The 25733-nt window shown below is 35.3% G+C and overlaps 2 protein-coding genes across 9 annotated transcripts in view; one reads left to right on the forward strand and one right to left on the reverse strand.

Annotated features, from left to right (window-relative positions):
- The window catches only part of LOC143257624 (uncharacterized), a 97385-nt gene extending 74633 nt beyond the window's left edge, over positions 1-22752 (forward strand). Inside the window, exon 8 of one of the 2 annotated variants that reach the window (XM_076516641.1) lies at positions 22619-22752. The gene's annotated coding sequence lies outside the window, so the exon portion shown is untranslated. Of the gene's footprint in view, positions 1-3663; positions 5020-22618 lie in introns of those variants that run through there. The other variant, XM_076516642.1, reaches the window with a different exon arrangement.
- Positions 1-25733, reverse strand: part of LOC143257623 (protein still life, isoform SIF type 1-like) — a 297368-nt gene that overhangs the window by 5849 nt on the left and 265786 nt on the right. For 4 of the 7 annotated variants that reach the window (XM_076516633.1, XM_076516638.1, XM_076516631.1 and 1 more), the window contains 9 exons: positions 22609-22739; positions 21558-21761; positions 13361-13405; positions 8330-8524; positions 7725-7833; positions 7011-7190; positions 2766-2884; positions 1763-1939; positions 377-564 (listed from right to left, as the gene is read on the reverse strand). In XM_076516633.1, the coding sequence (XP_076372748.1) occupies positions 377-564; positions 1763-1939; positions 2766-2884; positions 7011-7190; positions 7725-7833; positions 8330-8524; positions 13361-13405; positions 21558-21761; positions 22609-22739 (1348 nt within the window). The remainder of the gene's footprint in view (positions 1-376; positions 565-1762; positions 1940-2765; positions 2885-7010; positions 7191-7724; positions 7834-8329; positions 8525-13360; positions 13406-21557; positions 21762-22608; positions 22740-25733) is intronic. The other 3 variants (XM_076516634.1, XM_076516637.1, XM_076516635.1) reach the window with 3 other exon arrangements.

Here is a 25733-nt window from a genome sequence, read left to right on the forward strand (position 1 = left end):
TCACCGTTTCTGTGGTTTTTTTTTGGTGCATATTTTGTTACACTTAATACGGTAACAGGCAGTACAAGGAAATATGGGAGGTACCATCGGGAGCGAATAGTATAAATAATTCTTCTTGTTTTAATGACGTCACGATAGTACAGATTGCAACATTAAGGGCCCCTTAGGTGACGCCATTATAGTGTCTACTGATGGAGTGACAAACAACACACTACTGTAAAGTAGTGCGAGTGGTTAAAATAGATGACTCCTCTAGGTTGCCTGAGGCTTCATTTCGGGGAAATTAGGAACATGCTGTTTAATCCCTCTTCTAAGAATAAGGTAATATAAAACGTGTGTAACTGCGATAATTGTAAAATAACTATTTTTGTCCTACCTGTTTGATAGCTGGTATACTTTTTCTGAACGTCTTTGTATCTGGGATTTCAAGTGGATAAGCTCCCACAGGAAATGAGATTCGCCATCTTTAATTCCACTAGCCCTTACTTGGACCTCGGTCACGGGGATCAACACTTGATAACGGATAATCTCTACCTCAGGAGCACTTGTCTTACTAGAGCTTCCCTGTTACATTTAAAACATGTTTAGAAATGTTATATAAAGTTATTAGTTCTTTTTATTCGACAAGAACAATTTGTTTTGGGATCAGTGCAGGGTTTGAATTCCAAGAAAGTAAAAGGTAACACGTTATAGTTATATCATTTATGTAATACCTGAATTAAATCGTCTTTAAAGTGATAATTAAAACAGTTGTCACTGCTAACTACTAGCGGTCAAAATAAGAAATAGTTCTCGCAACTTTTCACACATCCGTAGTAAATTAAGTCGCTAGTACTACTAGGTTATCGATTTTCAGTTAGTTCACGATATAAATAAGCTTCGTCATATTAGAAGTTATATTGTAATAGTCGTTTGACTGCTATGTTTCTACAATATTATTTGACCTTTCTGACACAATACACTAAACAGTGCCATATTCTAGAAGATTATAGTTCTTCGTTTTAATGACATGCATCGGTAATTCTATAGTCAAATAACGTGTATTATCATAACACTATGATGATTTGAACTGTAAATATGACTGTCGAATTGGCCAGAAGCTAGGAGATAGAAATCTGAGATTGATTGTACATGTGATAAATTCAGGGTTGGTTAGTATGACACGTGAAGGAATTCTGGGGCTGGGCATACTGATTACATAATGTATGAGATTTAAATAAAAGAGCATAAAAATCTTTATTAATGAAATGGTAACAAAGGTTCTGGGACCTTATAAGGTACGTAAAACACCAAGAAATTTGTCTTTACACACACCTGATCGAATAGGTTTAAAAAAAATTCGATACAACTCATACACTAATCATGCTTTTTTCGGATATAAATTTTGATATAATCACTCCTTTCCCTCAGTACAAATTGTTTTATTTAAATTTATTAAAAGTAGAAGTATATAATAGAAGTATATAACAGTGTCCAACTTATTCGAGATTAAAGAACAATGCCATAGATTCCTATATAAAGGTTTGTTATTAAAGAAAGATCCTGTCTATCATAACTGAATTTTATATTTTAAACTGCAGCAATGTTATTTTTTTCTACGAAAAGCCGAAGAGAAACAACAAATCAATGGAAGAACAAACAATGATGGTACACTAGTTATATTTTACACGTAGTAACAAATATAAGGGGTTTGTTTTGTTAGTTAAATGTTTTCGTAATCTCTTGTAAGACACTGTAACTAATGATGACTAGGTTAGCTTACCATCAGTTTCTTCTTCTGTCTTATCCTTTCCTTGCAAAGGAAAACGACCGCCGTCTTGAAGACGAAGCACATGGCATGTAATTCCAGTCCTTTCTTGATTTTACCCAGAAACTCCGAGATATTGATCCATTCCACGCCTCCGTAGTACAGAAGCTCTCCAGGACTGAGGTCCACATTCTGCATCGGATAGTAGAGCAAGTGTAATCATGATAAGTTATAAAAAAACCCTGATCTTGTAAGGGACTTTAAAAAACAATACAGAAACTGTCCACTACAAGTTATAACTATAAACAATACAGAAACTGTCCACTACAAGTTATAACTATACAGTTTATGCACTACTTACAATAAATAATTCTCTACAAGTTCTAACTGTACAATTTTATCACAATAACAATGAAACAAGTTATACAGTTAACTACAAAAGTTAAAACCGTAATCAACTATTCACGTTAGTGCTCATCTTAGACCTGAACATATCGCATTATGTGACGCCTCTCTGAAGAGGTTTTTATAAAGAATTCGTTACATTTTATATATACATACCTTAATGAAAAGTATTTTCAACCATTTTATCTGTTAATAAATGGAGAACAGCTCGTTTTCTGTGACATTATAATTCAATATTACGACTTCAAAGTCATACGCGGCAGAACTTTTTTTTTTTGGGGGGGCACCCATTTTACTATGTTATCTACGGCCATTAAATTCAAAAGTGAAATAAATATTTTGTCTAATAATTATACACGAGTCTATTCCTCATTAAAAGGAACACTTTACTATCGGATGAAAATGGGCAGGGGCACGTGCCCTCAGCTTCCGTCGTCTATTCTTATCCTACACATTTGTAAATATTTACGTACATATATATCTACATACTTGAATAATTTTGATTAATTAAAACGTTTTTATTCTTGAACAGATATACAATTCATCATAACTCACTGCATTAACTAAACACCTTCATGTGTTACACATGTTGATAAGGTGGAGTCATTAGTACCTGTTTTGAAGATCGAAGATGTTGTCGATGTAGATGGTCAAATATGGCTCCGTATTCTTCATGGATTCGCTGCATTTCATTGATGTGTTCAGCAACTCTTTCCATACCCTTTAAGGCTTCTAGAAAAAGAAATATACTTACTTAGACCTGCTACGAATACTATTATCGACAAGATTCGACGTTTGAACGTCGATCAGTAAAATCCAGATTTAAGGATGACAACATTTCGTTCGCGTCAACAGATGAAATTAAAATTAAGTTAGCTATATTAATGCCCGGGAAGCAGAGTCGTAGGTTCAAATTTTATTAAAATCTCAGGCATTTTGTCAATTTCTAACTATAGAGAAAATAATCCATAAAAAAGTCCTTACAGTCTGCTCTGTTGGACTGATCACAATCTATCTTTACAAACATACAGCATCCAGTGTATTTAACCCTTTGATTGTGGCTGCTTTAAACGCGCGCGGAATAACTGCGAGCCCTATAGATTCAACTACCAGAGGCGAATCAACAGCCAAAGCGAGTTAGGGCTATTTCTTCGGTAAACAACTTTTAGTTCCAAAGTATGGATGAGTGCTGCCGTATAATAACGATAATGTGCTATTTTCCCACTTGAGGTAACCTGAATATACAATAACTTAAGAAAAGTAAACTCTAAAAGGAAAGGCTGTACAACTAATCTTTCCATTGACCATAATATTTTCAATCAAATAAGCACTTGGATAAGCGTACGATATAGTTAGAACTAACTTTGTGTGTGTGTTTGAGACATTAAAACCATGTACGAGTGTCAAAAAATTATGTATGTTGTATGTGTTCGCATACATACATACAAAAGTAATACATCTTGTTATATACGATGTCTGATCAAAAAGTTCTAAGACTTCTTCTGTTATAGATGCCAGTACAGAGGTGCGTACAAAGCACAACTAGTGATCTACCCCACGAACAAGCCATTTCTCCAGACCTTATACCTGGGTTGTGAAAAACGTATTCAAAGACAGATGAATCTCTTGCTCCTGTCGTAATAAAAATGAACAGAAAAAAAACAACGTGTTTGCATCAAGTTTTATGTGAAGAATGGTAAAGGAGGAACAGAAATCCTCGAAATGTTAAACTGCTTTTGGTGATGACAGTAAGGTTGTCCTTTATCAGTGGATAAAACGCTTCCAGGACGGCCGGGAATCGGTCAAAGATGACCCACGTTCTGGGCAACCTTCGACATCGTCCACTGATGAAACGGTCGCTAAGGTGAAAGAAAAAATTCGAAGAGGCCAGTCATTTAACCAGGCCTTTATAAAGATGTCTTATTTCGCTTGAGGGAGAAATTTAGAAGAAACCGCCGCGAGCTGTATGAGAATGTTCACTGGTTTCTTCATCATGATAACGTGCCTGCACACACTGCTGTGTCTGTTCAAACATTTGTGTCAGAAAAAAAACACATCCCCCCCGTATTCTCCCGATATTGCCTCGGGTGATTTTTTTTCTGTTCCCCAAAATTAAAACTAAATTGAAGGCAAAGAAATTTGATGACATTCCAACCATCCATAATAGTGTGAAAGCAAAACTTAGTCGCATAACAGTTGAAGACTTCCAGCATTGCTTCAGAAAATGGGAGGAACGTTGGAACAAGTGGGTATCAGCTGGGGAATATTATTTTGAAGGGGATAGCATATAATACTGGCCCGGCATGGCCAGGTGGTTAAGGCATGCGACTCGTAATCTGTGAGTCGAGGGTTCAAATCCCCATCACACCAAACATGCTCGCCCTTTCAGTCGTGGGGGCGTTATAAGGTTCGGTCAATCCCACTATTCGTTGGTAAAAAGAGTAGCTCAAGAGTTGGTGGGGGGCGGTGATGACTAGCTAGCTGCTTTCCCTCTAGTCTTACACTGCTAACTGCGGGACGGTTAGCGCAGATAGCCCTCGAATAGTTATGTGCAAAATTCAAAACAAACCAAACCAAGCATATAATACTGATGTATGTACATTATTCTTCGGAATAAAAGTGAAATCTTGAAACTTTTTGATCACACCTCGTATGTGCACCTACCCATTTAGACATACATTATTATGTTGTATTTTTGTCCCTCTACTCCAAATTTATCCCACTTTTATTTAATGCAAATAAATACCTCAGCTAAAATAACTGAAATCACGTTTATAAAACACGTCCCACTTTGACCTTGACCCACGACTAGAACTTTCTATGCGCTATGTGTTGTATAAATTTGGTCAATATCCATCCAATAATGAAATATCCCATCCACGAACAGCGGCAAATCAATATGCAGCCCCTCTGCTTCAGTGGGGTTATAATAATGTTTGTCTCAAAGCTTCTAAGAAATTTAAAAATACCTTTTCTCTCACAAACAAGTATAGGGTTTGTGTGATAGGTACAATAACTATACAGGGAAGAGTGGGATGCAATAAGAACTATAGCTCCTATCCACTGTAAATTTAGAGGGATGTTTGTCCCTTTTCTCCTTATTGGACTCGGAGGTGTACCTCAGTTTGTAAATGATTCTTTTGAGGAATTCCCAGAACTTGCAAAGATGCATTATCTTCTGAGATGATAATTTCCATTAAGTCTTCAAAAGTAACCAAATTGGTGGTTTTATGAAGGAAACAACCGCTATTTTTAGTTGCTTCTTTATGGGTTCCTATGAAAAATATTTTAATTTCCAGTATCATGTTCTTGTATGAATAGTTTTATATGTTCCGTATCAATTAACCAGTACAGTTACAGGTCTAATTCTGTACAATCTAATTACCAACTGGCTTAGGCTTACGTAGAAGCACCTAGCTAGGCCTGAAGATGAAGGTTTTTTCTTATAATACTGAATGTACAAGACTATCGTAAGATTTGTTTGTTTACTTGAAACATCGGGTAAACTAGATGAAGTATCTGCACTAACCCTCCCCAATTTTCCAATTTTGAAGTGATAGATTGTAAGGAAGGCATGACCTGGTGGTTAGGGCTATCGACTAGCAATCTGCAGGTCAAGGGATTGAAACCCGTTCACCACTGGTACAGAGTCGGCAGTCGATGTTGTTTGCTAGCTGCTTCTCCGCAGTCTATCACTTCAGAGTTAGGGACGGCTAGCACTGATGGGTCTCGAATAACTTTGTAGAAAAGTTCATCAAATAAATACTAGAAAGGAATTAAAACAATAAAAATGGAACAAATTCCCTCTGGTTTTGTTATTATAACTCGGTACACAGCTGTACCATAGTAGTACGTTTCTTAAATTTATTCAAGACCTAATCCATTTCAAATCTCAACTGTGCTTGCTTGAACAAGATACACAGCACTATGACATACTTTCATAAACATTTACAGCGTCCTCCTGCTGGCTAGTGAGCTTATCAAAGCTTTTTTATAGTAATAAATGGCTAATGTAAATAGGGTCCTGGCCACCACTGTTTTCGTTGTATTCCAGTTGGCCTGGTGCACTTTGGTTTTGAGCAAAATGTGTCGCAATAGATATGTAGTTGAAATAATATTATACATTTATATTCTCAGGAAAACCGTAAGCGACTGAACACAAAATGTAGTGTTAAAAAACACACCGTAGTACTGTTAGTATATCATACTTACAACTGATACTTTTCGACTTTTTTATTCAGATATTGTAATTTCTAATGAAGGAGGGCACTGTGCCACTGTCTATCAGTCTAAAAACTTGGAATATAATAATTTTTGTTTCTCACTAATTATTAGTAACAGGACTATGTCTAGTCCTGAAGCTTTATTCACTTTAATAGTATAACGTTACTAACGTATCATGTCCAAAATATAACTTCCTGACAAATGTAATAAACCTACAATGTAAAAATTTCCAGTAATTAATTAACACACATTAATAATGAATGGTCTTCATTAGCTCACTCGTTTATTACAGCGGGTTAGCAGATATATGTAGATGTTATATTAAAACGATTTTGAAGTCTCGCAATGTCATTACAGTTCATGTCACTATATCTGTTCTTCTTGAAGATAGCCCCACAGAGTAAAAGGCTCCAAAGTAAGGCTGTAATGTGAAAACTACAACATTCCACCAGAAATGCATTCCATAATCCGTCTAGTGTACAAAGCCAACAGTTTTCCAATGTGAGGAAAACATTAAAATATTTGTACACTCATTTTTATTATGTGTGTTATTAGACTAAAAATACTTAAAGAACTGAACAACAAAGGCAAAACAAAAAGGTTATAACTATCGGTATGTTAGTGCACCACTTACCCGTTAGATGGCGGTGTTCTTCTGATGTAGGATCTGTTAAATGTTTAAGTTGCTGTAATAGCAGCGGATACTTGAGAATCCGTTGAATAGGCTTGATAAGATAAGACTCTAGAGAGAAGCTATGCTGTCCTTTTGGATTGCGTGACTGAAGGAATTCCAGCAGTGCTGTGTTCCCTTCTCCTAAAAACAGTCAAATAAAACGATAATACATTTTACGACAGAGTGGCGTATTTAATGAGTCTAATTCTCACGAGCCTATCATAGAGTAAAAGAGAATTAGGCTTAATGCAATGTAATATAAACAAAATTAGCGATAAGTGTCTGGTGCAAAAACAATACCAAGTGAAGTTCTCGATTAAATCGTGCAAACACGTTTAAATTTTCGCATTTGATATAATTTTCAACCGAGGTTTAATTGTAACCGAAACCTTTTCAGGACGGCAAAACAAAAGGGGTAATTACATAACACTAAATTGGACCACAACAGAGGGTCACATCGAAAATATTACACAAGTATCGCAACTCTTCTGAACTTTTAACAGAAGGAAAACAGTCTGTTAACATAATCCTACCACTTACCATACATGGTAACGGATTGACAATTATTCTTATCATGCACGTAAGCTTAAAACACGGGAATACTGTGGCAGTGCAGTTTCAGTGAATTTGATTAAGGAGCGCACGAAATGGTCGGTATAATTCGACAGGACTTACCCGGATGGAGAACTTTCTGAGCTTTAGAATGACTGGCACAGAATGAGCTGTACAACTTGAACTGGTCAGCGTAGAGAAGGAAGGAGTTCCCAATAGCAAAGAGCACATTCTGCAAAATGAAACGCATTTTTTATCATGTTATTTGGAACAGTTAACGTTATTGCAAGTGTCTGATTAAACGTCACAGCTCTGTATTAAGAAACATTGCTAATATGATTTGTTACTGTGCACATTCTAAATAATATTTTAATACTGATGGATTTTCATTATAAGCACAATAAAGACTTGTCATGTGACAGTTACAAACTTTCAGTATAAATGAAATAAGGCAGTTACTAATTATACAAAAGACAAACATGCAGGCTTTCCGATAATATAAAACGTTCATAGAATGAGTGAAGAATTTCATAAATAAATGATACATTTATTTAAGGATATATACAGTGCAATAGAGGGTTTAGAAAATATAGTGTAACATAGGATTGGGAAACAAACGTACAATGTAACAGAGGTTTTAAGGAAACAAACGTACAGTGTGTAACAGAAAGTTTATGAAAGTGGAATGCGAAGTTTATAAAACAAAGATAATCCGACGACAAACAAACCTTAAATTGAGTGGGGTTTTCAAATTTATTGAATTCGGGTTCCGCAGCAATCGCCTCCTCCAAACTTTGTAAAAACGCCCTCTGAAACTGGACGATTTCTTGTATATTTCCAAACAGTGCAGTGATTTCAGCATTGGAAATAAACGACTCTTTCTTCATAGGCTCGAGGTAATGTTCGAGAAGATTGTTCAAATGCTGGAAAAATTGAAAGGTCAGTTTCATTAGAGATATTGATATATATAACAAACAAAGAACACAAGCTCGTGTGATTCCTATACATAACAACTGTCGTCCTTCTGTTAGCTGGAAAGTTAATTATAAACAAAGTAATAGGATTCAATATTGTTTTAGAATTCCCACCTCTCCATGAAATCTATATTTGAAAGGCATTGTTAATGGATTGCATCTGGAAGTTTCAGGACAGCTGACAGAGATCTTCATTGGGCCCCGCTTTTGATATGAAACTCGAAACGTCGACAAACATTTCCTAGACAGATTTAGTCCGGTAAAAATTTCTTTCAAATGTATTCTCCAGTACCTAAATTTTCTCTAGAGCAGGAAATTTATTGGGAAATATTTAGTTTTTTTATGTTAATGACATTTTTATAAACAATTTATTTAGGAAATGAAAGCATTTCAAAACATTTGAAATCCCTGAGAATATTAATTTCTGATATGAACATAAGCACTCAGCATTACGACGTGTTTGTGCTTCTCCAAGGGGTCAGCGCTACGTTTATAGACTTACAACGCTAAAATCCGGGTCTCGGTTCCTATTAATAGACAGAACGCAGATAGCTTGTTGTGTAGCTATGCGCTAAAACAAGTAAACAGATGAAATAATCGAATCGTATCATTCATGTAGTTTTGATTTTGAAGTTCAATAACTTAATTAATCGACTTTAAGTTAATTTAAATAAGATTGTTTGTAATTAAGCACAAAGCTACACAATGAGGTCTGTGCTCTACCCACCACGAGTATATAAATTTATATAAACTCCATGAGATTTTAGACTAGACATTACAGATGATTTTTTTATTATATTCAAACTGAACTAATATTCTTGGTAAAGAACAAAACCAACTTAGTAATATAAAAGAAAAAAAAGCTTTTAAAAAAAAGAGGCACAATAACAATAAACAAAGACTGCAAATAGAAAAATGAAAAATAGCTTAGAAGAAAAGCAGGTACTAAAATGTCCTGACCAAGATGGGCGTTGTGAAATGAACTAATTCAACTACAGCTAAGAATAATTATTGATAACACACGATAACTAATAATCACCACGAAAAATGTTTTCTATCTAGAAACCAAATTCTCCTTATTACTGATAGAGCATATCAGAAGAGCCATAGCGAAATGTTGATCAGTGGTTGGAAAGGATTTAATTATGTCTCTTATTCGTGATAACACTGACAGGGTATGATATGAACTGGCTGCATTGTTTCGTGCCAAAATTTAACTGATAAAAATTAAAGTTTTCTTTCACACACACATAAAGAAATATATACGTACTGGAAAATTTGATACTTATAAGTAGTTATTTAACATTCAGTATTAACAGCTATTGGGCATGGTTATAACATGCATTTATCACAGTTTTATAAGAAACCATGCCAAAGTAATGTAACAGTGCTACATTGGATATTCTAGGGTTCATGATTCCCTTCCCGTTGTCGCAACAACGCCTTTCTCTCTTTTAGTGCGCCATAAGAATAACAGGCAGACCTCACTTTTCAGCCAGATAAGAATAATCCATGCAGTGGCGGGTCGTCAGATGAGCCACTTCCTCATGTATAATTCTCGTTTGTGCCCCCTAATCGAGGTTTTGTTAAATTAAGTATATTTTAGTTGTAACATTCAATGGCAGTTTAATAAAATAATCGATGCTAAAGGACTTATAGTATTTGTACATTACGTAACGGTAAGTTTGCTACAACAACGAAAAAAAAAACGTACCTGATTGGCCCGTTGCCATGTCAACAGGACAGTTTGAGTGATATACGGGCTCTGTAGAGATGAGAAGTCGAATTCGTTTGTTGAACTTTGCACAGGGCTATTCAAGGCCAATCTGCGCTAAATGTTTCTTTTATCAACAAATAATGGGATTGGTTATTACGTTACAACGATCCTATGATAAAAGGCCATACATGTTCGGTGAATGGATTCGAACCCGCAAGTTACAGATTTCGAGTCGAGTGTTGTAACTACCAGGCCAAGCCCGAATCATTTTCAGTTCGTTGAAGATATAGACATATATATATATATATATCATATGCATAATCTATCAAAATTGTCACAAATCATTCTTAGGTTGTCGAACATTTGTTGGTGAGTGTTGTTGACTAGTTGCTTTTCCACTATTCTATCAGTTTACAATTAGGGGCATTCCTGTGTAGCGTATCCTCGTGTAGCCTTGCGCGAAAATTCTAAAACTTGTTTATACACAAACCAAAGGCTCTTACGCGTTTCCAGACTTAAGAAATATAATATGTTTCTAAACTCGTTTCTCATTTTCTGGATAGATGTATTTGGAAAACTTAAAAGCTTTTCCCTGAACTCAAACACACTCATTAAGTATAGTAGTGAGATGAAATATTTCTAGAAAACATAGATTTAATTTGCCGAATGGCAGGATTCTACTAGTATCGAGTGGAATTAGTGAACTTTATCTAGTTAGGGATACACTAAAATGATTTCGAGTAACCAAACAGACAAGTTACATATCAATCACGGTCGATATAAAGTCGTATTGTAGCAGAAGATATCGGAACTATATATTGGTGCTGCTTGGCAATACGTAGGTAGTGTTTTACCCACTGGAATTTGATCGCAACATATGCATACATTCAGACCATAAAGATGTGTTTCGATCTGGGATTTAGAACTTCCAAGTAGGAAATATCGTTTGTGTCTAATTGTCTTGAAAAACTAAGTTAAGGATTATAGGTCACCTTGGTGTACTGAGACCACCCAGCAAAAGACCTGAAACGAAGAGTACTCAATTAGTGACAAGCAAAGTGTGGCCGTCTTGTAACTTTGATAAAATGGTAGTGAAAAAAGCCGCCCATGTCCCCAGAAAATTGTACATAAAATAATCAAGAAGGATCTGCATCTGGAGAAGTGACACAAAATGCTTCCATAACATATTTGGTCAACTGTTGCGTACCTCAAGTGGATGAAGAATGAAACAAGTATTTGTGCTGTTCCATATGAATACATACCAGTCAAGTTCTTGGATACAGCTCCTATAGATTTCTGTACAGTTGGACTGTTGAATAGGCGTTTTTCTTATAGCAAAGCCATATCGGGATATCTGCTGTGTCCACCGAGTGGAATCGAACCCATGATTTCGGCGTTGTAAATCCGAAGACTTACTGCTGTTCCAGGAGGGGACGGACTATTGAAAGGGTTACTAGCATAACTGTCGTTCTCGTACATCAGATGACTTATGAAAAGCATAGAGAAGTTTGTTGAATTTCGCGCAAAGCTACACGAGGGCTAGACGTCCCTAATTTAGCATATCTTGGGCTACTCTTTTACCAACGAATAATGGGATTGACTGTAACATTATAACGCCTCGACTGAACGAGCAAGCATATTTGGTGTGACGAAGATTCGAACTCGTGATCCTTAGATTGCTAGTTAAGTGCCCTAACCATATGGCCATGCCGGGCTGGCATGCAGAGAAGAGTGATTTGCTTAAGACAATACAACCTTACGAGGTGTCTTTTACAGTAGAAACCACGCTGCAGGACTATTGCCAATATGCATCACCATCAAACATAGAATGACTGGACATGGCAACAATCCAAAAACGTTTCAACACAATGCAATCAATCTCTCTTTATATTTCATTAAAAGTTATTACATGGTATTAATTTAAAATGGACTTAATCACCAAGAAACCTTTAATGATCAAGGAGCGTCAAACAACGAGATTTAATCATTTATACCTAAACCAATTGTCTGTATTAACTGGAGAAAGGTTTCGGTTTGTTTTGAATTTCGCGCAAAACAACACAATAGCTATCCGTAATTTAGCAGTGAAAGACAAGAAGGAATACACCTAGTCAACACCACCCACAGCCAACGTTTTGGATACTCTTTTACCAACGAATAGTGGAATTGACTGTGACATTATAACGCACCCACGGCTGAAAAAGCGAACATGTTCGATGATGTAGATTCGAACCCGCCACCCGCATATTGCGAATCGCTCTAACCCCTAAGCCTAAGGATAAGTCATCTAAACTCTTCTCAGAGGATGTGTTCTTAGATGTTAGTTTCATTTCGATTTACCTCAAATTCTGTTAAAAGCAAACAAATAGCAAGGAATAAATTTTGGTTAGAATCATTTATAAGAGAAAATTATAATAGTGGTTTCTAGAACCAGTAAAGCAATCCTTTAACGAGGAAGTTTTTGAACTATATCGATATTTTGAGACCTGCTAGTGTTTATCTTGTTAGGCTTGTAGGTGTGGAAGTCGAGAGATTCTGAAAACATGAAAAAAAATAACGTAACAAATTCAGCGTTTATATGATTGAAATACGTTTACACTAAGTGAGCATTTTTAGAGCAATCTGTAGTAAAATGTCAGTTAAGGCAGTAAGTTAAACCTAAATGTAAAAGGAACACACCACAAAAACGTATCAACATTTCATAAATAATACATATAACAATTTGTATCTCTCTCTCTCACACACACACACACACACACATTTTATACAGCACATTTGTGCAGTAAAAAAATGGTGTAAACAAATTACACGTAACTGCGTCGAACAAAGCACAGTACAAAACTACAAACACAAGTATATACAGTTGTCATGGCTACTACACAAATGTCAATTTGCTCATGCAATAATGAACACAAACCAACAACCTGGTGTGGAATGAGAGAAAGTACATAAACCAATAATACGGAACTTAAAAATATGTAATGGATAAACAAAACAAGAAACGTCAGGGAATAAATTGAAAAAGCCCAACAAGGATGGGGTGGAAAATGAAACAAATTGAAAATTACCTTTTGTAAGGTATCCGCATACCATGCTACCAGGTCTCTCATGTGCTGCACCAACACATATAGGAGTTGAATAAAAAAAAGCTTCGGTTGTTAACAAAAACAGTTAAAACACACTTTCAAACTAACATCAAAAACAGTTTGATACAGACAAGGCAAGAAAAAGACAGAGATTTAATTAATTCTCTAACATTTTATTTTTAGATTTGCTGAAACTTGAAATGTTATCACGACGTTAATAAAGGAGTGTAACAGTTTGTTTACTTCTAAGAAAAAAATCTGTTTTAACACACAAATAATGGAACAATTTTCTTTCGTTCAATCCAACGTAAGCGTGATATTAATAACGTGAGATTACCTAAAAGATGTAGACTTGACACACTCGTTTATCAAGTTATACATAACAGTTTTAACAGAAACATAATCAACCACTGAAAAATATGATCAATAAACTGTTGTTGCTACTGTATCATAAAAATATGACAGGTTTTTCAGTTACTTAAGGATAGACATTAGAATTTCACATATAAATCCCATAATAATTAGAAATTCATTTCAGTTTAAAGCAGTCTTAAATTCTAAGCCTTCGGTAAAAAAATGAAATTCTATTCGTTATAAGCTGTCACACAGAGTAGGCTCTGTTTAGTTTTAATTTAACCAATCATTTCGAGACTTGATCTTATAATGAATCTCACAACATAGGAAATGACAAGTCAAGAGAAATGGGCGGTGACCGTTTACTTTTGACATAATTTCCTTTGTGATACCGTGTCACGAGTTCGTGCTCCTGTGTCTTTGATATCATTTGAGAATTAAAAACACTAAACCGAAAATAAATTGTCTCAACAAACAGTAACTTATAAATCCTGTGATGAAACGAAAAATACTGTTTGATCTAAAAATAGGTGTAGCTGACATAAATGTAGTAAAAAAATAAGAGACGTTACGAAAAATAATGTGTTCACAGGACACTTTCCCACACTTAATTATTTGATAAAACATAAATGTGTCTTTATGACACATTTGGAATTGTGTACCAAATACGCTACACTTGACACATTTATCGATTTCATTTTTCGTTGTAACGCACTGTTTAATCCAGATATTTTTACTGTAATTCATTTACACAATTAATCAGTTTGTCGTTTTTCTTATGGAATAATTTGCACTGAAATCAAATTTTATGCGTACTACTAGGCGTTTCGTTAATTAGTGAATTCAAAGACAGTTTCAATGGAAACGGGCCTCTGTGGAGTTTGAATGCTCGTCCTTTCAGAAGATTTATAACGTGACGGTCAGTACAACTATTCGTTGGTAAAAGAGTACCCCAAAAGTTGGCGATTGGTGGTGATGACTAGCCGCCTTTCCTTTGTTTTTTCACTGCTCAATTAGGGACGGCTATATAGCAGATAGCCCTCGTGTAGATTTGCGCGAAATTCGAAACAAACCAAATTCATATGGTGTTCAATATTCCTAATGGTATCGAAAAATATACTCTGTAGATGTATAAAATTAAATGAAAAATTAACACTATATATATTTAATTTGGTAAAAAAATCTGGGATTGTTGATAACGTTTCTGGAACATCAATGATATATACTTCTTAATGTGTGAACCTATCATTAGTTTATTAGTTTTTTTTCAGATCATTATACTTGGAACAGATAAAAAGTAACAAGTGAGAGACACATGGTACAAATGAAATCACTTATTCAATTGCAGACACTGATGGGAAGGAGGAACAAGGTGCGTTACTATCTTGCTGGCTGATAATTAAAAGAAAGGGAGCCAGTTTGGAGACAAATACGTTGTACTAAAAAACGCACATACCCAATTTGCCAGAAAAACAAGAGTAATAGCTCTACATTTGTTATTGATCAGTTACCTCCGTAGCTTACTGTGTGAAAATTTGTTATAAGCACATTTGTTTGACAAATTTTGAATATATATATATCCTAAAAATGAGCCGAAACAAAAATAAATTAAAAATAATAAACAAAAAACACCGCACTAATTAAAATGATCCCAGGTTACAAGCTATAATGTGGGATATAAATCTATTTTTTAGTTATGAATAAAGTCACTTATCAACTTGGCACTACTTTATGAGGAAGTACACTTTACCGCATATAAAGGCTTGTTCAGAGAATAATAGTCACAGTAGACTTAATAAATGGGTGGTGGTTGGGTGCTACACTAGTTTATTTAGATAACTGAATAGGACTCTTCTTCTTGTATAATTCGTTTATTGGGCTATCAATTAACGCTCTTCTACCATAATGGGGACTGGAATGCTAACTTCAAGAGGTTACTTACTTATCCCCAAATGGTAGTCCCTTATTTTTCTTATTCTTATTTTTCAATTAATTTTTTCTTCTTCTTTACTTTAGAGAGTAGTCACCTTCCCACAACTGTCTGAAGGCATTGAAGGTTGATATAGATGTTGGGCGTTGTTGGCTTCAGCACCCACATCTCGCTCTCCTAATATCCATTTCTATTGCTACTCCTTTATTTCTTTATGTGAGACAGGCGAATGGAGGTTAACACTGATAGATGGTGTATCCCCACCTCAATGTGGGTCCTACTTCTTCAGTTACTTTCAAAACCTAGGGTACATCTTATAATCCCACATTATAGTTTGTATCCTGCGATCTTGTCACTTAGTGCAGCATTTTGATTTATTTTTGTTTTGACATGTTTTTTTCAAGTTATAGCAAACTTCTATTTCTATTGCTACTCTTTTACTTCTTATGCGAGGCTGGTTAAGAATGATAGACGGTGTATCCCCACCTCAATGTGGGTCCTACATCCGCAGTCACCTCCAAAACCTAGGGTACGTTTTACAATCCCACATTATAGCTTGTACTCTAGTGCAACGTTTTTGTTTATTTTTTAATTTATTTTTGTTTCGGCTTGTTTTTTAGGTTATAACAAACTAATATAATTAATCAGAGGTTTGAATTTGCTGTCTTTAACGCAATCCGTACTTTTGATTTTGTTTACTTAACTTTATCAGTATTAATTTTACTCTAATATATATATATATATACACACAGTTACGACAGAAAGTATTCATACACCTGCGTCGTGAGTAGTTTTTCCTCATAACTTAAAAAGTATCATGATTAGGATAATGAAAGTAGAGTATATTATAAATATTATACTAACACACATTTACATAAATTTGTATGTAAATTGAACGAAAAATAAACTGTTTATAAACAAATAATCAAACATAGGAGGGGCAAAAAGTGTTCGTGCGTTTATTTTAATAGTCAGTTGTATCGCCTTTCAGGTGAATTACCTGGCGCAGTCTCGCCTCATAGCCCTCTATGATCGTTTGACAGTACTCGACTGGTATTTTATTCCATTCTTCTTTACAGAAGGCCTCCAACTTTTGCAAGTTTTTCGGATGACGCTGATGAACACTGGTCTTCAACTCATGCCAGACGTTTTCAATTGGGTTGAGATCGAGTAACTGCGATGGCCACTCTAGAGCGCTTATATGGTTCCTATGCAACCAGGATTGCACATATTTCGATGTGTGCTTAGGGTCATTGTCATGCTGGAAGATCCAACGACGCCCAAGCCGCAACTTCCGAGTATCATTCTCGATATAAGTGCCTAATATATCAACGTACTCTTCTTTTTTCATGATTCCGTTGACGCGGTGAAGGCTGCCTACACCAGAAGAGCTGAAGGAACCCCAGAGAATGATCGAGCCACCTCAGTGTTTAACTGTAGGGGCGGTGTTTTTTGGAAGATTTCGTTCACCCTTCTTACGGAAAATATAGCGAACATCATTGTGGCTGAAAAGCTCGACTTTAGTCTCGTTTCACAAAAAAAAGAATACTCTTCCAACAGGTAAAGGGTTTATCTACATGCTTTCTTGCATACCTCAATCGTACTTCTAAATGAACAGGCTTTAAATATGGAGTTCTACGGGGACGGCATGCTTTTAACCCAGAAGAGCGTAACATGTTCGTAACTGTAGAGGTGCTTACTTCAACCCCAGTTTCCCTTACCAGTTTCTGTATGTCATTACGTGTTAAACGAGGGTTACTACTAACTTCTCTGAGAACCTTCCTCTTGGTTTCTCTCTGAAATTTTGGTGGGGCGTCCGGAACGAGGGAGGTTAGCAGTTGATCTTGTAAGCTAAAACTTGGCAATTATGCTTTGAACAGTAGATTTCGGCATATTAAATTATGTAGCAATACCAGAAAGAGACACACTAGACTTGTATTTTACAATAATTTGGTTATTTAAATCACTGGATAGTTGTTTCCTGTTCGCCATGATGACCAAGCAGATAATGACGGAGACGGTGCTAAATTGCCGGAAGTACATTTTTTGCTGGCTAAATTCCAATAATTATGAGCCCAGTGTCTAGTTCTGGAATGGCATAATGTAGTTTATTCGCCAAACTAAACAAAATGTTTACGGGAATATCAGTTTTGTTACACATTCTGAACTGTACGAACATTTTCTGCTCCTCCTATTTTTTGTTATTTGTTTATAAACAGCTTATTTCTCGTTTAATCAACATAGAAATTTCTGTAGATGTGTATTATTATAATATTTACAATATACTATACGTCCATTAGCCTAATCGTGATACTTTTTAAGTTATGAACAAAAAACTACTCGGGACGCACGGGTACGAACACTTTCTGTCGTAACTGTATACATCGTATTGCCTCTAATTACACCCCAGGGGACTTGAAAGCTGCAAACGGGGGTGCTATTTTTTCACATGTGATTTATTGATTTCTATTAAGTGTGTGTGTCCATGCTTGTTTATTTTTCCTTATACCTTTGATTAAAATATGGGAGGTGGGGTAATAATTGGAGAGGGGACCTTAATTAGGGACTATATGGTATATAAATATATGAATGTCACGGATTTAGTAAAACTTACTTATCTTTATTATCTCTTATTTCTTGTGACGCACATTCCCCTACTGGAAAATAATGAAACGATCTGTTACATCTTAAAATTGCGGAGGCTTTATTACCAATCTAGAAAGGAACATTTATTGCTCCTTAACAGAATTTTAGTAGAAATGTTTCTAATCATTTATCTTTTCCACTATTGTGTGATATCTTCTCTTAAATATTTTGGGCAACGCGCGGCTCAGAGGCTGAGTGTAAGGTATCTAGTTCCTTGATTCGCGATCTCTGTGTGGTTAGATTAGAAAAGCTAAAGTGTTGCCTTTTACTTCAATTATGGGCAACTAACAATGACTGTCCTCGAATGTGTGAAATTCAAAGTAAGCTATCTGTCGAGACAACACTTGTTTCAGGCCATCGGAATTACTTTAAAGATTTATATTTCTGCAACTTTAATGGTGTTCCGCCAAGGGGACCAAGAGCACTAGAAGTAATAAGCTTTATACTGTTTAGCCATCACATTACGATTTTCGCTTTTACGAGAAAGACAGTAGCGTTATCAAAGTCGTTCAATCCACGGTAAGCATACTTCTGCTCACTCAGTAAACTTAATTTTTTTTCTCCATCTATTAAACAACTTAAAGTTTTCTTCATGTTTTAATCTGGCCAAATCCTTTTGATTCTTCAACCAAATTGCGGATTCTTTTCTCAGCTTTATCCACGAAAATAAACACGTTACGTGGCTTGTCAGTATATCTGATGTTGCCTGTCGCTTCTTTACTGATAGGAAGAATATTGTTTTTCATACACGACTCAAAGTATTTGTACGGCTACTCTTTCAGACACTAGAAGTATTTGTACGGCTACTCTTTCAGTGACTGAAAACATTCTATCTCAACTGCATGACTGAAAGCATTTTTTTAAATTCTGTAATGGCTTAAAAGTTTTTTATTTGCACAATGATTGAAGAAATGTTTTTAAAAATTAGTTATTTAAATTATATTTATTCTTTCTACACTAGTTAAAACGATGTTATTTTTGCAGTTAGTGAATATATTCTTTTTACTTTATTTTTCACAAATTACTGAAAACATTTTTATTTCTTAATAACTAAAAATTGCCTGCTTGCACAAAGCGTGATGCATTTTGTTCTTTTTGGAATGACTAAAACCTTTGTTCAGTTTTGCTTAACGCTACTGGAGGGCTATCTGCGCTGGACGTCCCTGATTTAGAAGTGATAGAATATCGAGCAGGCATCTAGTTAGTATTACCCACCATCAACTTGATCAACCTAATCACCAAGACAGGCCATGCCAAGAGCCGAACTCTCGGTCCATATTAGCCCTTGAAGACTTGTTTTTGTATTGTTACTGAAGGTAATTTGTTCCTCTATAATTAAGAAATACTTTTTTTTCATACAACGACTGAAAATACCTTTTTTCCCTAATAGCAAAAAACATTTTGTTTAATCCAACGACTGACTTGTTTTTATGGTAATGGAGAGCAACTGAAAGTAAGTGGATTCTTTGTTCATCAACCGATTCTTATCTTGTAATTCACGTTTCCTTTGTTCACCAGGTGAAGTTTATGTAGCTTCTGTTGATTATTCTGGAGAAACTATGCATATTGCCGAGGGGATCAATTATGGAGTGGTCGGGCCTTTGCCACAGTTTGTTTTGTTTGTTTTTTGGAATTTCGCACAAAGCTACTCGAGAGCTATTTGTGCTAGCCGTTCCTATTTTAGCAGTGTAAGACTAGAGGGAAGGCAGCTAGTCATCACCACCCACCGCCAACTCTTGGGCTACTCTTTTACCAACGAATAGTGGGATTGACCGTCACGTTATAACGCCCCCACGGCTGGGAGGGCGAGCATGTTTGGCGCGACGCGGATGCTAACCCGCGACCCTCAGATTACGAGTCGCACGCCTTAACGCGCTTGGCCATGCCGGGCCTTGCCACAGTTAAACTATGTGTAAAAAGCACAATACAACATGCAAATTATATCATTTCTAAAGGGGTTTGGGGGTACGTCCCCCAGAATATTTGAAAAGTTAATGCTACGAGATTGGATCTTGAGCTACTTTAAATGCAAATACTGCATACAGAAAACGAAAATTAAAAGAAGCAAGTTTTAATACGTAAGTTGTAGCTATACATACCATGAAAAATGTGGTCAGGCTATGACTCGACTGACCTTACTTCTTCCTATTGCCCTAAAGTATAACATCAACATTTAACAGTTCCTGTGGTGTACACAGAATGACAGTTTTCAACTAATAAACCAATATGCTAAGTCGGTTTGTTTAACAGACACAGAAAGTACTTCTTTCAATCGAATAAGCAATTCTTAACTTCAAATCTTACCCACTTATTTAAATATAGTCATCTTTCTACTGTTTCATATCGCAGATTTTTTTTATATTTAATTTACTGTTTTCTTACATGAATTATCCGGAAGTGATGGATCTTAACGATTAGATCATTAGAACTAAGTGTTTGCAAGATCTGTGTTGCCTAATACAGGACAATTTGTTTAAAATTTTTACGAAATACATGATTTCTGGTTTTCAGACAATACATGAAGATGCTTATTACAAAATGTTTTTCTTCCACTTCTGATGTTATCTTTTAGATATTTCATAAAATTCGTTTTATTCAGTGTTTCTTCCAACACAAGATTTTAGGTTTCGATTTTCTTACATATTTTGTTTTGATCGTTCAGAATAAAAAAATATTTCCACTTTCTTTACGAAACAATTAGTTATTACTTGTTTTCTTCTCTGAGTTCAATAAAATCTTAATTAATGTGCTAATTAACGATGTTCTTTGTGCTTTCTAATCAGGCTTAACTACATTTCAAAAAACATATATTTTTATATTTCTAAAATTGTATTAATAAAGAAATAACATATACTGAAACAACTGTAATATTAAATTTAAAAATATTATGCATTCTGTACATGCTATAGAGTTTATAGTCCCTTTTACTTGGAGGGAGGGACGTTATTAAAAATGCCAGAAAAACAAATTATTTATGACCACCAATGTTATATACAAGAGGGCAACATTGTGATAACCGAATATGATTTGGAATATTACTGAAAGGACCTGAAAGTTGTTAATCCGCCAATAGAAATTATGCAATAATCATATTATTGTGAGCCTAGTGTTTATTATTTCTTTCTTCAACATCACCAACCATCTTCATGGTAGCCATGGAAACGGTGTCGTATCATCATGCTCAGTTGTAATGATTTAACGCTTTTAAGCCACTGAGACAAACGTATGTGTTACGATAAATAAACTCACCCGAACATAGGTCCTCTCAGTTTCGATAAGTTCCATAATAACCTTTCGAAGTTTTTCAGCATCGGGCATTTGTCGACTATGGACAAACGGTAGGTTAGAGGAAGTGCTACTGCCGGTGCTGCCTTCTAGGCTCGAGCGTCGCCTTTCCAACGGTGTTCGGCAGTACTCCGTCACCTGTTCTGCAGTCTGGGACGACAGGGTGGGCTATAGTTATTCAGCGAGAAAGTTTGTCAATGTGGGGCGCCGGTGCCACTAGGCCTTTAACATCATTGTTGCGTTAATATCAAATTATCGTTCTTTGGTAAAACTTAAACAACTGATTTTGCCGGTCTATTTCAACGGAATTTTCCAGTTGTGAAAAAAGAAATTATATATACATACATTCCATGAAATTCTCGTACTAAAACAAAACGAAAAAAAGGAGGCCTATGAAGAAAGCAAGAAACACAAGTTATAACTGTTAACACGACTAAACATTATAGTTTTACTTTAGGCCTATCAGAAACCACGCATAATACTTGCCTTGTGTTTTAAGCGTTTTAAATTTTAACAGTTTTCATTTAATGTTTCGACTGTCGCACATCTCGGCAACACTAATTTTAAAGAACATTCCATCTTTAGGCCTTCAAATAATTAAGTTCAGTTTTAATTTCACCGATCTTTTATTTCTTTTATTTTTTTTTACAATTCCAAAACTTCAAATAAAATTTTCCAACAAAAAAGTGGCACCCTCACCCCTTTCTCGCAGCTTTCATACAAAGAGAGTACGTTTTGATAAATCACTGGCCAACATTAACAAATTTCTCACTAACGAGCAAGAGTGTCTTGGGCCGCAATAGTGGCAGCAATCAGAACTAATAGCACACATGCCACGAGTTGCTTTATCGATTTGATGAGAATAAACACAATAAAAGCTCTTACTTAACAGTATTTATCGACTCGTTAATGGCAATTTCCCATTTTCACAATATAACAAAATACATTATTTTTACAGTTCTTCTATTTTTAGATTGCTAAAACTTTTCTTTAAAAATAATTTTGTGCTATTCACCTTTTTACAGGAATCTTCTATCACCTGGAGAAGGCTCTCTATTTGTTCAGTAGATAAGGAAGTGCTCTCTTGGTTCGGCACAGGAGAAGGAGTGGGCCGACCTGAAGTTTCAGGAGATCGTTCCTGAGATCCTAGAGATGAGAAACGATTCCTATTACTTTCAGAGGATAAGAAACAGATTTAAAATGGTGTTAATTATAATAGAGGTTTGAAACAGAGGCATATGTTTATTCTAAGTAAAATTTGGTTTAACAAGTTAAGACAGATCAGTAGGAAGTTTAATAGTCTTTTTTTTTTTTTAAATAGGAGTTTACACTGATAATTTATTCTGAGTACTTGTCAAGATATTATTGATTAAAAGGTTGTTTCAAACAAATTTTATAACTAGTCATAATAACAAGAAACTAAAGCTTCCAAGTTCTGTTTAGTATCAATTTATCATTAGGTCATTTTATATGAAATGGTCAACTTTCGCTTAGTTGAAGAGTGACTGCGATTAGGATAAGTTGGATACAGAAATTTGACACTATATGCTATTCTGTATTGATATGAATGCTGTGCTTTTCATTTGTCTGTCATGCCAAGTTGTATTAAAATTGTTTTTTTTTGTGTTTTTTTGTCCATTAATCCTTTCTGCAACCAGGTGAAACAATTACAGCTCTATCTTACTGACCAAACTGATAAAATACATCGAAAATTAACCACCAAACAGCCATCACTGGTGAACAACAGGCATGGACCGATTCTATTGCAAGATAACGCCAGACACTGAACCTCACAAATCACTATTTCCAAGTTGAGAGAATTGAAATATAAAATGTTGGAGTATCCACCATGTTCGCCTGATCTATCTCCAACTCATTATCACCTTTTCCGGCAATTGAAGCTGTTTTTCCGGAACAAAACATTTAGGAATCAGGAGACTATAGTTGAAGCTTTTGAAAGGTTTATTGTTTCCAAAACAACGGAATTTTATATAGAGATGGGATATTTTCATTAGCATCCCGTTTGGAGAAAAGCGTTGCAGTAAATGGAGCATATTTTGATTAATAAATTTGGTGTTTGTTAAAAATATAGCGTTTTAATTTTACCTATACAATCGGCCATTTTATATGAAACGAACTTGTACTAAAAATGTACTGTAAATAAATAACTACGTTCTTAATAATTCTTTATAATTGATTTAATCAAACCTTACTGATTATAATAAGTTAAAATTAATATGAATCTTTTTTTAAATTAACTTTATACTTATGAAAATATTTTCCCCTGATTGTAGGGCTAACTCAAATCTCCTAAGCTGATCAAATTTCATGAGACACTATTGGGATTACATCCGAAAATGTCGATACCAGATACGGTATACATTCTTATAATTTCTTCATTATTTTTAATTTATGACACGGAAAAATTCTAGTCAGTTTCTTAAATAGAATTGGCGCAAATAATTTAAAGTTACTTTTAGTTAGGCCCGGCATGGCCAAGCGCGTTAAGGCGTGCGACTCGTAATCTGAGGGTCGCAGGTTCGCATCCCCGTCGCGCCAAACATGCTCGCCCTTTCAGCCGTGGGGGCGTTATAATGTGACGGTCAATCTCACTATTCGTTGGTAAAAGAGTAGTCTAAAAGTTGGCGGTGGGTGGTGATGACTAGCTGCCTTCCCTCTAGTCTTACACTGCTAAATTAGGGACGGCTAGCACAGATAGCCATCGAGTAGCTTTGTGCGAAATTAAAAAACAAACATACTTTTAGTTATTATCTAAAATTTACTTCTAGAGAAGAATTCGAATTAATTTCAAATATTTAAAAACAACAACAAACAACTAAAAACGTGCTTGGTTTATAACTAACGAAATATCAACTGGAACCAAACCTTTAGATGTCGTTAATAATTTGAAACTTGCAATGAAAATATAGCCTCCATCATTACACGTGTCTAGGAAAAGTGAGACTTGTGTTTGTTTGTTTTTCTATGTGGTGATCAACAATGTTTAAACCTGGTTTCAGTATTACGACACACACACAACCTTTTCACTTCAGCCAAAAATCAGCCAGTATTTGTAACTATTTGAATAAAGTACGAAGAAGCTAAATTAGTCCATCTCGGCTGTTCCGTACTCTAAGCTATATTAAAATAATAAAAAGATGTACATGAAAAATCTTAAATTCAGCCCTTATTATTCATATAGTTGTAAAGGTTTTTCTTAAACTCATTTAAATTTACTGCCTCTACAACACCTGAAGGAATCCCATTCCAATTGCCAAGAAAAATAAAACTGTCTCAGCTGAAGATGATTTCTACCTTACCAAAATTTATATTTGCATTCTTCATTGTTATGCAGTTCTCACTGTTAAATACAAACAAGAGATGATGCATCAACACTATTAATGCCCTTCACAATCTTAAAAAGCCTCAATCAGATCCTCCCCTAACTTCTCTTTTTTCAAGAGAAAACAGTTTGAGAGATTTCAGCACCTTTTTGAATAACAACCTCTCCATCTCAGGCACCATTCTACTGTTTCTTTGTTTTGTTTTTGAATTTCGCGCAAAGCCACACGAGGGCGAAATGTGCTAGCCATGTCTAATTTAGTAGTGTAAGACTAGAGGGAAGGTAGCTAGTCATTACCACCCACCGCCAACTCTTGGGCTACTCTTTTACCAACGAATAGTGGGATTGACCGTACACATTATAACAACCCCAGCTTAAAGGGCGAGCATGTTTGGTGCACCGAGGATTCGAAACCGCGACCTCAGATTATGAGTCGAGCGCCCTAACCACCTGGCCATGCTGGGCTTTGTTATGACAACGCAATAGTTTGAGATTTGTTCAATGGTTCCTGTTAGTCTAAATGTTTGATATATTTTTTAAAGTCAATAAATTACCAAATTTAGTTGCTTAATTTATAAAAATTACTAAGCTATTTACTGATAATTGCGTTATTAACAAACATAAATGTTTGTACGATATTTTGAGATGCATTTTACTCACAAACTGATCCTATATTTATATAGGAATTTCATAAATATGCATCATTGACGCTAATAATTTATTATTGTGAATTACTGAGCCGAAACGTTGTTTAAAATAGTAAAAATAAATAAATGTAAAGCCAACTGTATGGAGCT

Source organism: Tachypleus tridentatus, chromosome 7, assembly GCF_004210375.1.
Source record: "Tachypleus tridentatus isolate NWPU-2018 chromosome 7, ASM421037v1, whole genome shotgun sequence".
NCBI classification, from domain to species: Eukaryota; Metazoa; Arthropoda; class Merostomata; order Xiphosura; family Limulidae; genus Tachypleus; species Tachypleus tridentatus.